The following is a 17117-nucleotide window of genomic DNA, read 5'->3' as shown; positions in this document are numbered from 1 at the left end:
AAGGAAACACCAGAACCCTAATGAATTTCTTAAAACAATGGAATTTCATAACAGCACAAGGCAGTTCATTGCACACAAAAGGACACTTATTGAACATACTAGCTCACCTACTCAACACAAAACAACCACATACTAATAAACCACAATTGATACTAATAAACCACAAATGGGAAGAAGTACCATGGTTAGAACATAGCAAACTCACTTTCACACTACAATAGAAAGAAAGCGGCAAGAAAAGAGAATCCGGAACGCCACACACAACCACAACCAGAGGGAAAGTGGGCAACAATACCTTCTGGAAAACAACGATTAACGAACACAGCAACTTAAAACCCAAAGGTACACACTTCATGAGAAACTGGGATGTAACAAGCGAAAATGAACTAAACAAAATAGCACCACTCAAAATAAAAACCAACCACGTCCTATTACTACTACTGCTACTAATCATTTCTATAGTGCTACTAGACATACGCAGTGCTGTACACATTATATGAAGGTACTTTCTCTGTCCCTAGAGGGCTCACAATCAAAGTTTTTGTACCTGGGGCAATGGAGGGTTAAGTGACTTGTCCAAGGTCACAAGGAGCTGCAGTGGGAATTGAACTCAGGTTGCCAGGATCAAAGCTCACTGCACTAACCATTACGCTACTCCTCCACAGATGTCCATGGTTTAATGACAACCTATTATACATGAAAAAATGATGCAGGAAAAGTCGAAAGAGCATGGGCCAAAAACAATACAGACACAAACAGAACCAAATAGAGAAAAACGATAAGAACATAAACAAACAGTATAAAGAAAGTGAACGCAGAATACCACAGTACATACACGAACCCGAACAGACGAACATGAAAAAAAAAATTCCAACTCATGAACTACTGAAAACCAAGAATGTACTGGCAACAACTGAAACACCACCAATCGCAGATGAGCTTGCACAACACTTCAAAAGCAAAAAAGCAAACAAGATCAATCCTTGTGAAACCTCAAACAACCATCACAGACTATCTACAAGACTGCAAAACAAATGACAACCACATCGCGGAAGACAGAACATGGACCTCTTTCACACCACCCCAACTAAAGTCACTACTGACAAAATATGCACCTGCATACTGCCTACTAGACAACTGCCCCAACTATATGATGAAAAACCCACCGGACTGGTTCATCGAGTACTTCACCAAATACATCACATACATGTTTAAATTAGGCCAATTCCCAACAGACAAAGACAACATAGTACTTACACCTATCCCCAAAAACACAACTAGCAAGTTCAACGATATCACAAACTACAGACCAGTGGCCTCAATACCACTACTGACCAAAATGATGGAGAGTCTTGTAAACCAACAACTAATGGAATACCTGACAAAATTCTCAATCCATTTTTCAGGCCACAACACAGTACCGAGACAATCATAACCACCCTGATAACAAAATTCAGAAGCATAATATGCCAAGGACAAAATGTACTACTACAATTTGATATGTCAAGTACATTCGACCTAGTAGACCATACCACATTAATGGCACTACTCGACAACATGGGAATTAGTTGAACAGTAGCAACATGGTTTCCTAAAGACCAGATCCTATATTGTAAAGATGTCCAACCAGATATCTTCCCCATGGATCCCTGAGTGTGGGGTACCACAGAGATCACCAATATCACCAATACTGTTCAACATAATGATGGCGCCACTCGGTAAAAAACTGGAACTAATGGGGTTCAACCTATTCATATATGCAGATGATGTCACCATCTTCATACTTTTTCACAACAGCACCACAAACATACTGGACAAAATTTTAAAAGGCCTGGACCTCATGGAAGAATGGGCAACAACTTTCAAACAAAACCAAATTCCTGGTTCTATCCAGCCAAAACTTCACAATCAAGCAACAGACATACCAAATAGAAGCACAATTAAAAATATTAAGAATCATCCTCGAAAACAAATCTAACACTGGACAATCAAATATTAGAAATTACGACAAAATGCTTCAGTACATTATGGAAACTGAAAAGGATGAGAGACTACTTCCCTAGACACTTGTTCAGGATATTAGTCCAATCAATGATATTATCGCAACTAGACCACTGCAATACAGCATACACAGGGTGCAAGGAAAACACACTAAAATCCCTACAAATAGTCCAAAACATGTTAGCAAGACTGATCTTCAAGATATCAAAATAAGAGACAGCAACCCCATTGCTTGAAAAACTACACTGGCTACTAATCAAGGCAAGACTATTTTTCAAAGTGAGCACCCTGATCTTCAAAATACTATTTGGAATGGGATCCGAATATATGCTGAACATGATTGAGTTATTCCCAAGAAATGCAAGCCCAGAAACCAGAAGCTACTTACTTCTACATCTACCCAACTGCAGAAACATTACCTACAAAACCATCTACACAGCAGGATTTTGCTACCTGGCCTCCAAATGGTGGAACTCAACACCAAAAGCCATAAGAAACATCTCAAATCTCCTTTAATTCAGGAAAGAAATTAAAACCTCTATCTTAAAAAAAAATCTACAGCTAATTACAAAGATACCTACACCTTTCATCCCCAAATCGACACGTCAAACAAATGAATAAATCACTCCAAAAACTATACAAACAATGACAAAAGCTACAGCTAACTTTCCTCGTCAAATACATCTCTTCATAAACTCTACACAAACTACAATTCACACTGTAAAGCACGATTGTAATGCCACCAACATGTAAATTGTAAGCCACTTGTTTTTGGATAATAGTGGGATACAAGAATGCATGCATACATAAATAAAAAAATTTCATGTTCTCTAATTTTATCGTTTTCCCTTCTCTGAATGCAACTTATATTTCTAAGATAAATAATAAAAAAATATGAACTTTGAAGTTCTTTGTTATATTTGGCAAAATGTTTAACAGTCAAATTATGTAGCCTGGGACCAATTACAAAAAAAAAAATACTTCCTGATCCTGGACCATCATAGTACATCCTATATAATAATTTGGACCTCTGAACATCCGTCTGGATGCCTGGGTTCGTAACACGGTTCCCACTGGTCCGCCATGGGGATGACGTCACAGGACGGACCAATGGAAAGTGAGAGGGAAGGGAACCAAGCAGCAGGCACCGGAGGTGAGTAAACAATCGCCCCCCTCCCTCCCCCCCTGCCGAGTCGCAGGACACCCCCCTTCAAGTTGCAGGATGCCCCCCTTCAAGTTGCAGGATGCCCCCTCCCTCCCACGCCCCTCCAAGTTCTACGCCCCCCCTTTCCTCCGAGTTCCATGACCCCCCCACCTCCCTCCCTCGAAGTGCAAGCAGGACCTGTCCTCCGGCAGCCCCTCGCCTGCCTGCGTGCCGGCTCTAATTTAAAAATTGTTACCTCGGGGTCCGGCATCAGCTTTGAAGGCGAGCAGTGCTTCACACTGCCTTCTCATCTGTCTGAGCTCTGCCTCTGCTCCTGCCCTTCCGGAAACAGGAAATGAGGGTGGGACCAGAGGCAGAGCTCAGACAGATGGGAAGGCAGTATGAAGCACCGCTCGCCTTCAAAGCTGACGCTGGACCCCGAGGTAACAATTTTTAAATTAGAGCCGGCACGCAGGAAGGCGAGGGTCTGCCCGAGGACAGGTCCTGCTTGCACTTCGAGGGAGGGAGGCGCGGGGGTGTTGAACTCGGAGGAGAGGGGGGCGTGGAACTCGGAGTGGAGGGAGGGGGCATCCTGCAACTTGAAGGGGAGGGGGCCGTCCTGCAACTTGAAGTGGAGGGGGCCATGGAACTCGAAGGGCAGGAGGGGGGGGGTCCTGCAACTCGAAGGGGAGGGGGGCCTGGAACTCGGAGGAGACGGAGGGAGGGGAGCTGGAACTCACACAACAGAGAGGGACAGAGGGAGGGAGGGAGGGAGGGAGGCTGCAACTTGGACGACAGACAGGGATAGAGAGAGATAGGGAGGGGGGCATGGAACCTTGCTAGCGCCCGTTTCATTCCTCTACGAAACAGGCCTCTTTTACTAGTAAGTAAATAAATGTTGCCATACTGGGACAGACCAAAGGTCCATCAAGTCCAGTATCCTGTTTCCTAAAGTGGCTAATCCAAGTCACAAGTATCTGACAAGATCACAAAACAGAACAAAACATTTTATGCTGCTTATCCCAGAAATAAGCAGTGGATTTTCCCCAAGTCCATTTTAATAATGGTTCATGGACTTTTCTTTAAGGAAGTTATCCAAACCCTTTTCAAACCACGCTAAGCTAACTGTTTTTACCACATTCTCTGGCAACGAATTCCAGTGTTTAATTACACGTTGAGTGAAGAAATATTTTCTCCGATTCATTTTAAATTTATTACTTTGTAGCTTCGTTGCATGTTCCTTAGTCCTAGTAATTTTGGAAAGAGTAAACAAGGAATTCACATCTACCCGTTCCACTCCACTCATAAACCTCCACCATATCTCCCCTCAGCTGTCTTTTCTTCAAGCTGAACAGTCCAAGCTGTTTCAGCCTTTCATCATAGGGAAGTCATCCCATCCCCATTTATCATTTTTGTCGCCCTTCTCTGTACCTTTTCTGATTCCACTATATCTTTTTTGAGATGTGGTGACCAGAATTGCACACAGTATTCACGATGTGGTCACACCATGGAGCGATACAAATTCATACCTGGAATCCATGAGTCAAAACTTTATTTTAACTGTATAATATATTTCTAAAACTCTGAATCTGTTAGACTCCTTAAAACTAAAGGCAAATATCATCAATCCCCTCTACAAAGCAATTCATATAGAAGTGCTAAGTACAGCCATTTGTTTTCCTCTGTTGCTAGAAGCCTTTGATCTCACAGGCCTGGTCTGAATTTACTACTACTACTACTACAAATCATTTCTATAGCGCTACCAGTCGTATGCAGCGCTTCACAATAGTAAGATTGTGAACTCCACAGAGTGGACTGTAGTGCCACCCAGTGAAATTCTGTCTAACTAGTTTGACACAGAAAATGTGCATTGGGCCCCAGTGGCGTACCTAGGGTAGTTGACACCCGGGGCCGGTCATTTTTTTAACACCACCCCCCCCCCCCCCCCAAATCCAGTACTAGGCATACCGAGAATACAAAACACTCAGGACCTATAGAGCAATTCTACCATAACATAAGCAGTAATTTGTACGAGTCACACAAGGAAAAGGAAAGCATCTTAAACACTACAGTGAGCACTAGAACATCAATTCACCTATTGTAAAACGAAACCAGACAGATTAGTACAGATCGTCGATCCTGCACAGTCAATGCCAACTGAAAGCCATGTCTTTTTCACAAACACAGATACACCCTAATCCACTATGCAAAAAGTAATCATAAACTTTCTATTTAGACAAAAATTAAACTGAACCACCAATGCCAGACTCTGCATACAATGCAACACCACAGAAACAGAAACTGTCCCCTAGTACTGTGCAAAATATAAAGACAGCAGATGCAAATTTGAAAAAAACTAACAAGTACCAATCACCACTTTACAAATTAACAAATAGAAATAAAACAAATATAGAAAGTAAAATAATACCATTTAGCTTTCAGAGGCCAAAACCTCCGTCCTCGGGTCAGTACACTATAGTGCTGTTACAGTATCCTATCCTGACCTGAGGAAGGGGGTTTTGTTCTCCGAACGTTAGTCAAAATGTATTAAAATTAGTCCAATAAAAAGATTACCTTATTTACATGTTCTATTATAAACATTTAACACATCTACAATACTTTATCCTAAAGCAAAAAAAATAAAAAAATATATTTTATTTACAGTTTGTTGTCTCTGGTTTCTGCTTTCCTCATCTTCTTTTCACCGTCTTCCTTCCATCCAGCATCTGTCTTCACTCTCTCTCTCTCTGCCATCCAGTGTCTGCCCTCTCTGCCGTCCCTTCCATCCACTACCTGCCCTTTCTCTATGCCCCTTCAATCCACCATTTGCCCTCCCTCTCCCATCCATCCAGGGTCTGCCCTCCCTCTCGCTCCCCCTTCCATCTAGGATCTGTCCCCTCTCTCTCTCTGCCTTTTTTCAGCCCCCAGTTCCAGCCCCCTTCTCCCCTCTGAACACCCCCACTCCAGTCCCCTTCTCCCCTCCCCTGTCTGAGACCCCCACCCCAGTCCCCTTCTCTCCTCTGAACACCCCCACCCAAGTCCCCTTCTCCCCTCCCCTTTTCCCCTCTGAACACCCCCACCCCAGTCCCCTTCTCTCCTCTGAGATCCCCACCCCAGTCCCCTTCTCCCCTCCTCTTCCCCCGTCTGAGACCCCCACCCCAGTCCCCTTCTCTCCTCCCCTTTTCCCCTCTGAACACCCCACCCCAGTCCCCTTCTCCCCTCCCCTTCCCCCCTCTGAGATCCCCACCCCAGTCCCCTTCTCCCCTCTGAGATCCCCACCCCAGTCCCCTTCTCCCCTCCCCTTTTCCCCTCTGAACACCCCCACCCCAGTCCCCTTCTCCCCTCTGAGATCCCCACCCCAGTCCCCTTCTCCCCTCTGAGATCCCCACCCCAGTCCCCTTCTCCCCTCCCCTTTTCCCCTCTGAACACCCCCACCCCAGTCCCCTTCTCCCCTCCCCTGTCTGAGATCCCCACCCCAGTCCCCTTCTCCCCTCTGAACACCCCACCCCAGGGGGGGGGGGGGCGTCAAGCCCACAGAACAAGAGGCCAAAAGGACCAATGAGGACAGAGCCAAGTTAGGCTCAGCAAAAAGGCCTAGGCAACAGCACACCACTAATAACAGTTTTCTAAACAAGTGTGTCTGCACTACCTGTGAACTACATTTCACATAATGCCTTGCTTATTTAACATTACAGTGACTACATTAAACATTAAACACATTACAGGAATCTATCCCAACCAGGCAAGGCTGTCAAAGGACAGAACAATAACATCCAAGACTGGATTACTGCAATGCACTATACAATGGTCTGACTACAAAGGGCCTGCACCAGCTCCAGTTGATTCAGAATGAAGCAGCAAGACTCATAGAAGGTTGCAAGTAACGTGACCATATCACAGCACCTAACCATTGTACCTCTATCCAGGAAATCTAGACTGCCTCAATCCTGATTGACTGCACTGTTTGTCCTTTAGATTGTAAGCTCCTTTGAGCAGGGACTGTCCTTCTTTGTTAATTGTACAGCGCTGCGCAACCCTGATAGCGCTTTAGAAATGTTAAATACACCATCTCTCCTACTATCACCCCTCCCCCATCTGTCATATCCTCAACCTCTCTCTCTCCACTGCAACTGTCCCAGACACCTTCAAGCATGCTGTAGTAACATCATCCTCAAAAAAAACCATCACTTGACCCTATGTGTCCCTCCAACTACCGCCCCATTTCCCTCCTACCCTTCCTCTCCAAGGTACTTGAACGCGCCCGCTGCCTTGATTTTCTCTCCTCTCATGCCATCCTCGATCCGCTTCAATCCGGCTTTCGCCCCCTACACTCGACAGAAACGGCACTATCTAAAGTCTGCAATGACCTGTTCCTCGCCAAATCCAAAGGTCACTACTCCATCCTCATCCTCCTCGACCTATCCGCCGCTTTTGACACTGTCAATCACAACTTACTTCTTGACACACTGTCCTCTTTTGGGTTCCAGGGCTCTGTCCTCTCCTGGTTCTCCACTTATCTCTCCCATCGTACCTTCAGAGTACACTCTCATTGTTCGTCCTCCACCCCTATCCCGCTCTCTGTTGGAGTTCCTCAGGGATCTGTCCTTGGACCCCTTCTTTTTTCAATCTACACCTCTTCCCTGGGCTCCCTGATCTCATCTCATGGTTTTGACTATCATCTTTATGCTGACGACACCCAGCTTTATCTCTCCACACCAGACATCACTGCGGAAACCCAGGCCAAAGTATCGGCCTGCTTATCCGACATTGCTGCCTGGATGTCCAACCGCCACCTGAAACTGAATATGGCCAAGAACGAACTTCTTGTCTTCCCACCCAAGCCCACTTCTCCTCTCCCTTCACTCTCTATCTCAGTTGATAACACCCTCATCGTCCCCGTCTCATCTGCCCGCAACCTCGGTGTCATCTTCGACTCCTCCCTCTCCTTCTCTGTGCATATCCAGCAGATAGCCAAGACCTGTCGCTTCTTCCTCTATAACATTAGCAAAATTCACCCCTTCCTCTCTGAGCACACCACCCGAACTCTCATCCACTCTCTCATTACCTCTCACCTTGACTACTGCAACCTACTCCTCACTGGCCTCCCACTTAGCCATCTATCCCCCCTTCAGTCCATTCAGAACTCTGCTGCACATCTTATCTTCCGCCTTGACCGATATACTCATATCACCCCTCTCCTCAAGTCGCTTCACTGGCTTCCGATCAGATACCACATACAGTTCAAGCTTCTCCTACTAACCTACAAATGCACTCGATCTGCAGCCCCTCCTTACCTCTCTACCCTCATCTCCCCTTACGTTCCTACCCGTAACCTCCGCTCTCAAGTCAAATCCCTCCTTGCAGTACCCTTCTCCATCACCGCCAACTCCAGGCTCCGCCCTTTCTGCCTCGCCTCACCCCATGCTTGGAACAAACTCCCTGAGCCCATACGCCAGGCCCCCTCCCTGCCCATCTTCAAATCATTGCTCAAAGCCCACCTCTTCAATGTCGCCTTCGGCACCTAACCACTACAACTCTACTCAGGAAATCTAGACTGCCCCAACTTGACATTTCATCCTTTAGATTGTAAGCTCCTTGAGCAGGGACCGTCCTTCTTTGTAAATTTGTACAGCGCTGTGTAACCCTAATAGCGCTCTAGAAACGTTAAGTAGTAGTAGTAGTAAATAGTAGTAGTAGTAGTAGTAGTAGTAGTTGCAAGCAACGTGACCATATCACACCATTTTTGCAAAAAATTCATTGGCTACCAGTACAATACAGGGCTAAATTTAAAACTCTGTGTCTGATCTTCAAGGTCCTGAAAGGAAATGGCCCAGAGTACCTAAAAAATAGGATGATCTTCCACACACTGCCAAGGACACTAAGGTCCTCCCAAGGACTTTCACTAACCACACCCTCTCTAAAAGAAATTACACAATGTGATACCCGCAAGAGAGCCTTCTCCGGAGTAGCCACCACACTCTGGAATGCACTGCCTGAAAGGCTATGCTTAACACAAGACTATCTCTACTTCAGGAAACAGGTGAAAGTTTAGCTCTTCAACCGGCCTTTAATGTGGAGGAGTAGCCTAGTGGTTAGTGCAGTGGACATTGATCCTGGGGAACTGAGTTTGATTCCCACTGCAGCTCCTTGTGACTCTGGGCAAGTCACTTAACCCTCCATTGCCCCTGGTACAAAATAAGTACCTGAATATATGTAAACCGCTTTGAATGTAGTTGCAAAAACCTCAGAAAGGCAGTATATCAAGTCCCATTCCCTTTCCCTAATGGAAGAAGTAACTAACTCGTTAGTCTCACTCACACAAACATATACTACAGCAGGACATGTTTATCCACTCCTACCCTAGCTGAGATAATATTTAACCATTTCTCTGATCTGATGTGCAACTTTCTTTAAATCAATTACCTTACTTTCTAACCCTTCCTACTTTCTTACCTATCTATATGTTACATCTTTACTACTACTACCCTTCACTATCAATTATAATGTTCTATTACGTACTGTGTTGACATTGTAAGTAGTATACCATGCCATACTTTGTATTGTTTTTGAATATTTTTACTGCTGTAATTGTCTATTGCTCATGTTTGATCTATTCTTACTGTACATCACCTTGAGTGAATGCCTTCAAAAAGGCGGTAAATAAATCCTAAAATAAATAAATTATAACATCCTCATTTTTATTTTCCATTCCTTTCCTAATAATACCTAATATTCTATTTGCTTTCTTTGCTGCCGCAGCATATTGAGCAGAGGGTTTCAAAGTGTCGTCAATGATGACTCCTAGATCCATTTCCTGGTCGGTGACTCCTAACCCCGGAACCTTGCATCAACGTAGCTATAGCTCGGGTACCTCTTTCCCACATGCATCACTTTGCACTTGCTCACATTAAACATCATCTGCCATTTGGATGCCCAGTCTCCCAGTCTCATAATTTTTCACAATCCTCTCACGATTTAACAACTTTGAATAACTTTTTGTCAACGGCAAATTTAATTACCTCACTAGTTATTACCATATCTAGATCATTTATAAATATGTTAAAAAGAAGTGGTCCCAACACAGACCCCTGCGGAACCCCACTATCTACCCTTCTCCAGTGAGAATACTGACCATTTAACCCTACTCTCTATTTTCTATCTTTTAACCAGTTTTGAATCAACAACAGAACACTACTTCCTATCCCATGACTTTCCAATTTCCTCTGGAGTCTTTCATGAGGTACTTTGTCAAACACCTTTTGAAAATTCAGATACACAATATCGACCGCTTCATCTTTATCCACATTTGCTCACCCGTTCAAAGAAATGTAGTAGATTGGTGAGGCAAGATTTGCCTTCACTAAATCCATGTTGGCTTTGTCTCATTAATCCATGCTTTTGAATATGCTCTGTAATTTTGTTCTTTATAATACATTTTATGCTGCTTATCCTAGAAATACTGTCAATAAATACTGGCAAATGCTCTACTGCAACAATTGAATATACAATACATAAACCAGTAGAGAGAATGCCAAGAGTATATGTTGTTGTCCTGATGTGCAACTTAGTGCTATTTACTGATAAAGGGAGAGTCTCATCCGGTCACCAAGATAATCTTTACCACCACTTAGGTGTATATCTTTGAAATGGCAACAATTTTAATCATTCACTGCCTCCCTCCTGCCTCTGTTTCAATACTTATATATATTTTTGGAGGTTTTTTTTTGTGATAATTTATAATATTTTGTCACTATTAAATGTTCACATTCTCATAATCAAAATCGAAGCTTATATCGTTTCTATGCTTCTCAACTATACTTATACATACTCCCATATGGATCAAATAATGGCAGACGGTATCAGTTAGTAATATCGGCTGTACCGGCTGTTTTATCCACATTCAGCCTTGCCATATGCACTTATCTGGTGTTAGTACTGTCCTTCGCTATTCAGTCCATCCAGGTGCTATTCGTGCCCCGACAGGTGCCTGTTTCGCTTCATAAGGCTTTTTCAAGGGTTCCTTACACTTCGGACTGCAGTAAGACAATGAAGGCAGTCCGAAGTGTAAGGAACCCTTGAAAAAGCCTTATGAAGTGAAACAGGCACCTGTCGGGGCACGAATAGCACTTGGATGGACTGAATAGCGAAGGACAGTACTAACACCAGATAAGTACATATGGCAAGGCTGAATGTGGATAAAACAGCCGGTACAGCCGATATTACTAACTGATACCGTCTGCCATTATTTGATCCATATGGGAGTATGTATAAGTATAGTTGAGAAGCATAGAAATGATATAAGCTTCGATTTTGATTATGAGAATGTGAACATTTAATAGTGACAAAATATTATAAATTATCACAAAAAATATCTACTATAATAAAACTCACCCTCAACGTTCTGAGGACACAGACATCAGTGAAGCCAAGCTCTGACTTCCTTCAAAAAGGTTCGTGGTGGTGAAGCCACCAAAATCGCTCTGGGCCCCGCCCTCAAGGGCGGAGCAATAGCAAAACAACAAAGGGGTTGGCAGGGAGGGAGGCAGGGAGGCGGGGGGGGGGGGGGGAAATCGCTCCGGGCCCCGCCCTCAAGGGCAGAGCAATGGCAGAACAACGAAGGGGTTGGCAGGGAGGGAGGGAGGGAGGGGGGCAGGGGGGGAATCGCTCTGGGCCCTGCCCTCGCATCAAACGTCATGACGTTGGGGGCGGAGCAATGCCAGAACAACGAAGGGGTTGGCCAGGGAGGGACAGGGGGAGGGGGGTGTTGGCGACGAAAACCTTGCTAGCGCCCGTTTCATTTGCTCTGAAACGGGCTTCTTTTACTAGAGGCAGGAGGGAGGCAGTCAATGATAAAATTGTCACCATTTAAAAGATACACACCGAAAGTGGTGGTAAAGATTATCTTGGTGACCAGATGAGACTCCCTTTATCAGTAAATAGCACTAAGTAGCACATCAGGACAACAACATATACTCTTGGCATTATCTCTACTGGTTTATGTATTGTATATCCTAGAAATAAGCAGTGGATTTTCCTAAGTCCATTTTAATAATAGCTTATGGACTTTTCTTTTAGGAAGCAATCCAAACCTGTTTTAATCCCTGCTAAGCTAACTGCTTTTACCACATTTTCTGGTAACGAATTCCATTGTTTATTACACATTGAGACAAGTGAAGAAATATTTTCTCTGATTCATTCATTTTAAATTTACTACCTTGTAGCTTCATTGCATGCCTATTCCTACTGTTTTTGGTAAGAGTAAACAAGCGATTCAGGTCTAAGCGTTCCACTCCACAGAAGTCTTCCTCCCCCAATGTGTGAAGAGCTGAACTAGGCCATTTCCCCAAATAACCCATCAAACAAAAGCCCCGTTCTTCCAATGTTCTAAACAAGGGGACCATCCCTACTATCTAACCAAAGCTCCATTGTGCAGCAGGGGGGCGGGGAGTTCCCATCTCATCCTTTGCCTCAAGCAGTAAATTATCTTGAACTAGCAAGGAAGAGCTGTCCCTTAGGCTAGCCCTCCACATGGGGAGCAGACTCCTTGCCTGTAGAAGGGAGGGGAAATGGGACTTAATATACCACCTTTCTGTGTTTTTTTTTTTTTTTTTTTAAGTACATTCAAAGCGGTGTTTACATACTATATTCAGGTACTATTTGTACCAGGGGCAACGGACTAGGGACTTGCACAGAGTCACAAGGAGCTGCAGTGGGAATCGAACTCAGTTCCCCAGGATCAAAGTCCACTGCACTAACCACTAAACTACTCCTCCACTCCTCAGGCAGCAGCACTGTATTTGCCGTGTTAATTCCATTCACACGCTGGCTGTCCTGGCAACATAAGTCTTATTGAAGATCTGCTCAAGATTCTACAAAAAATTTAATCTACACTCTAGATATAACTCCATAATCTGTCAGATGCATGATGGCGATTTAGACAAATAAACATTTTAAACAGACCTACAATCTGAAAATAAAAAAGCTTCTTTCCAGATATGACAAAAGGCTCAGTTTTAACACAGAGCACAAATACTGGGGTTGCTATTTTATTGTGAAAGAGAGAACAAGTATGCGCCTTAAAGCTTTATTAAAATGCATCAAAAATGTAACGTTTCAGAGGGTAAGAGAAGACCCACCTCCCATCAAGAACATTATTATAAATAGGATAGATCTCTGCCTCATAAGGAGCGGGCACACGACTACCAGTCAGAGCTAGCCAACCCCAGCCCCGCTCTCACCTGATCAAGGCTGTGCAGGACAGCACTAAGCAGGCGAGCAGAAGAAGCCGGCGGACGACCATGACTGCGGGAGGAACCGGGTTGTGTAAACCGATAGGCAGAAACAGATCGCAAATAGGAGCACTCCAGCCTCCAGGGACTTCTCACACTTCTATTATCAAGGGCGATGACTGAGCATTAGCAGTCTAGAAGCACGTGACCTGCAGTCAGTTGATCCTGAGTCTTGGGATTGCCAATCCCGGATTGGGGCGGGGAAGCAGCACTTAACCGCTTCTGTGCCAGACACTGCTGGTGAGAGCAAGGACTCGGAGGTTGAAGAAAACAGGAGACGGGATGATGACGTCAAAAGTTAGCCTCTTAGGTTAGCCTTTGTTTCCTCTTCTCCGCGCAGCCGTCATCTAGTACACTCAAAGCAAAAGAAGCAAACCTATGAGCTGCTGCATTCTTGTTGTCGTTCGTTATTGTTGGTAGCATTTTTATTTAATCTCACTTATATTTTCAAACATGCCGGCTTCTGCAGCATAGGGATGTACACAGAGGAAGTATTGGTGTCATCGATTAGACTACTAATTTGTTCTACATTTTAAATCATTGTGTCATTTGGAGGGGCTTGCTATAGGCACTCCATGTATTCGAGCAGAGACGTTTTCACCTAGTAAAGGGCCACCAAAAAGACATCATGTTATGAGAATCAGATACTTAACAATCAGACTTACTATTTATAAGTACAATAAAAAAATAATTAATGACACATTTAACATCTCTTTTTCTTATGCCTACATCAAAACAAAAAGATGATTTGTGGGAACTTGCTCTTTGTTTTGTGGAATGCAGTGCTATATTATAAAAATGCACTTCCTTTTTTTTATTATTATTATTATTACTACTGTTTCACAGATATGTATTGAATAATAAGGTAGGGGCTTCCTTCATGCAGAAGTTCTGTCCACAGGCAGTCAAAGTGTGCCAACATTGTCCAGTTCAGCACACTGTTATTAGCCACCAAGTTCATATAAAGTTAATTATGTTCAATGGAAAATAAGGGCCCTGTTTACTAAGCCATGCTAGAGATGCGATAGTGCTTTTAGTGTGCGTTAACCATTAGCATGCGCTAACTATGTAGGTGCCCACAATATTCCTATGGGCGCTTACACAGCAAGTGCTGATTTTGTGTACGTGCTAAAAACGCTAGCGCATCTTAGTAAACAGACCCCTAAATTTATTGGTTCAGGCTGCATGCTATGTTTCATTATTGATACCAAGTATTACATATTAAGGGCATTTGCTGTAAACTTTGTTTTAATTCATTTATCCAGTCCTTAAATGCACATAGTTTGCTTTTTAAACCCAAAGATGAATCCTAAGGATGGTTGAACAATTAGGTATAAACTGTGTTTGTTTGTTTGTTGTTGGAGGTTTTGGGTTTTTTTTTTACTTTATTTGTTTTGGACTGCTTTGGGTCCTGCTGATCTATACATCTGCTGTCTGGAATTTTGGAAGATGGAAATGAGAAAATAAAAATTAAACCTTGGATTTACTCTATAGAAGTTGTTGTTTACTTTTGCAATGTATGTATGAATGCCTGTTCTGGTGTATGCATATGCATGTTACAATATTTGAATAATTGTCTATACTTATGGCTATGATTTCTGAATATGCAGCATCATTAAAAGACAGACTTTTAAATGCCCAGTTGGGTATATATATGCTAATCTCAACTTTGTCAAATGTTTCAGACATATACATATTCAATTTTTATTTCTTGATATTTATATCTAGATATGGGAAGCTTTCAAATAAATTAAAAAGCTGTCAAATCAGTGGCATAGCTAGACCAGTTATTTTAGGTGGGCCCACAGCTGTTTTGGGTGGGCCTTCCAAACTCCCCCCCCCCCTCCCCTTGTCCTGCATCTCTTTCTCTCTCCTCCACCCCTGGATTCGGTATTTGTCCCCCGTCTGTGACCCGGCAACTCCCCTTCCCCGGTATACCTCGTCATGTTCTCAAGCAGCAGCATCAAATGACCTTGGCAGCAACACACATCCACTGCCTACACTAGTTTCTGCAGATGTCCCCGTGAGGGCACAATGTGGCAGAGGGAAGCCTACAGAGACCAGCGCAGGCAGCGGATGTACGTTGTTGCTGCTGCTCGCGAACGTGATGAGGTAGATAGGGAGTTGCTGGCCACGGACGGATCCGGGGAAGGAAGAGAGGAAGCAACAAGAGCCAGGTGGCCACCCCAGAAGTGTGTTGGGGAGCCAGACAGGGTGGGCCTGAGCCCTCCCAGGCCCACCTATAGCTATGCCACTGTGCCAAATAAGTAAAAAACTTTTGTCCTTCACCTTTTAAGGCACTGCCCTGCCTATCCAACTGGAACAGCTTTAGATTTTTAACAGATGGATGACAGATTTATTTTTAAAAATCTTTTGCAATTGTTTTCAATAGTGTTTGCTATTGACCTCCTTGGATGAGAGCGTTCATGGTGTGACGGCCCCTTGGTTCCTGGCAGTCATTACTGCACAGAGACTGCTCAGCAGCTGGGAGCAGATGCTAGGGTTTCATTTAGTCCCTGTTCCAGAGACAGCATAAGATCTTCCTGAGAAGGGGCAGAACAGGAATGTGAGTGAACAAGTGCACTTTTTCTGACACTCCAGCAGACGAAGGACTTTTGGAAGTGGAAGTTTAAATCTGAGTGAATATGAATGTTTCCCTGGCAGCACAAATGACTTAGTCTGGGGTAGAGACCTGCACGGGTTCCCGCGGAGATTGAAGCAGTTCCTGCGGGATTCCTGTGGGGATGGAAACAATTCCTACGGGGTTCCCATGGAAGTGTAAGCTGCACTTGCATCAACTTCTCATCTACCAAGTACCAAGTTATTTGAGTGCTGTCTCCTCCTTCTCCTCTTCCTCACTTTAACAGCACAAATGCAGAAAGTCTTCCATAAAGGAGGTGGTAGAGACACTAATGAAGATGGAATTCAAAAAGGCATGGGATGAACACAGAGGATCTGTAATTAGAAAATGGAAGTTATAAAAAACCTAATGGCTGCATATATGTGGATGTGTCGAGTGCCACTTAGATGGCGATTCTGGCTGTGAAGAACTAGGGCCTATACCAGGCAGACTTGTATTGTCTGTGTCTCATATATGGCAATCTGGTTTAGGATGGGCTGAAAAGGGCTTAGACAGCAACTTCAGTGGCTGCAACAAGAGGACAATGCTGGACAGACTTTTATGGGTCTGTGTCCCACAAATGAGAAGACAAATAGACTGGAGTGGGCTTTGACGGCAACTCCAGCAGTTGGAACATAACGATGGGGCCGGATAGACTTCTATGGTCTATGTCCCAGAAACACCAAAGACCATAATCAAGTATATAATATCACACTTGTTAATTTAATCATTAATTGATAATGAGTGTGACTATTGGGCAGACTGTATGGACTGTTCAGGCCTTTATTTGCCATCACTTACTATGTTACTATTAATCCTCTTTGTTCCCGGGCTGATGCGCAGACCTCAGCTCTGACACAGGCACGAGCATCAGATATCACCTAACCTACTGGTGCGTGCATGTGGCGACCTCTCAGCATACAGTGCCAGTGAATCAGAGACAAGTCTTACATGTGCACACCAGAGTGTTCCAAAGTCCATTCCTTCCTTGTCTGCAGTGAGGTGGCTCAAATCCAGAGAGAGATTAAGAGAGCTGATTGGAATTATCTTTTATGTACCATTA

General features: G+C 43.9%; 1 protein-coding gene across 1 annotated transcript in view; it reads right to left on the bottom strand.

The window, feature by feature from the left end:
• The window catches only part of CTSD (cathepsin D), a 115727-nt gene extending 102157 nt beyond the window's left edge, over nucleotides 1-13570 (bottom strand). Inside the window, exon 1 of the mRNA XM_030201236.1 lies at nucleotides 13384-13570. Within this exon, the coding sequence (XP_030057096.1) occupies nucleotides 13384-13445 (62 nt within the window). The 5' untranslated portion in view covers nucleotides 13446-13570. The remainder of the gene's footprint in view (nucleotides 1-13383) is intronic.
• Between the last annotated feature and the right edge of the window lie 3547 nt (nucleotides 13571-17117).

This window comes from Microcaecilia unicolor, chromosome 4, assembly GCF_901765095.1.
Source record: "Microcaecilia unicolor chromosome 4, aMicUni1.1, whole genome shotgun sequence".
NCBI classification, from domain to species: Eukaryota; Metazoa; Chordata; class Amphibia; order Gymnophiona; family Siphonopidae; genus Microcaecilia; species Microcaecilia unicolor.
This window is presented reverse-complemented; position numbering and strand designations above follow the sequence as displayed.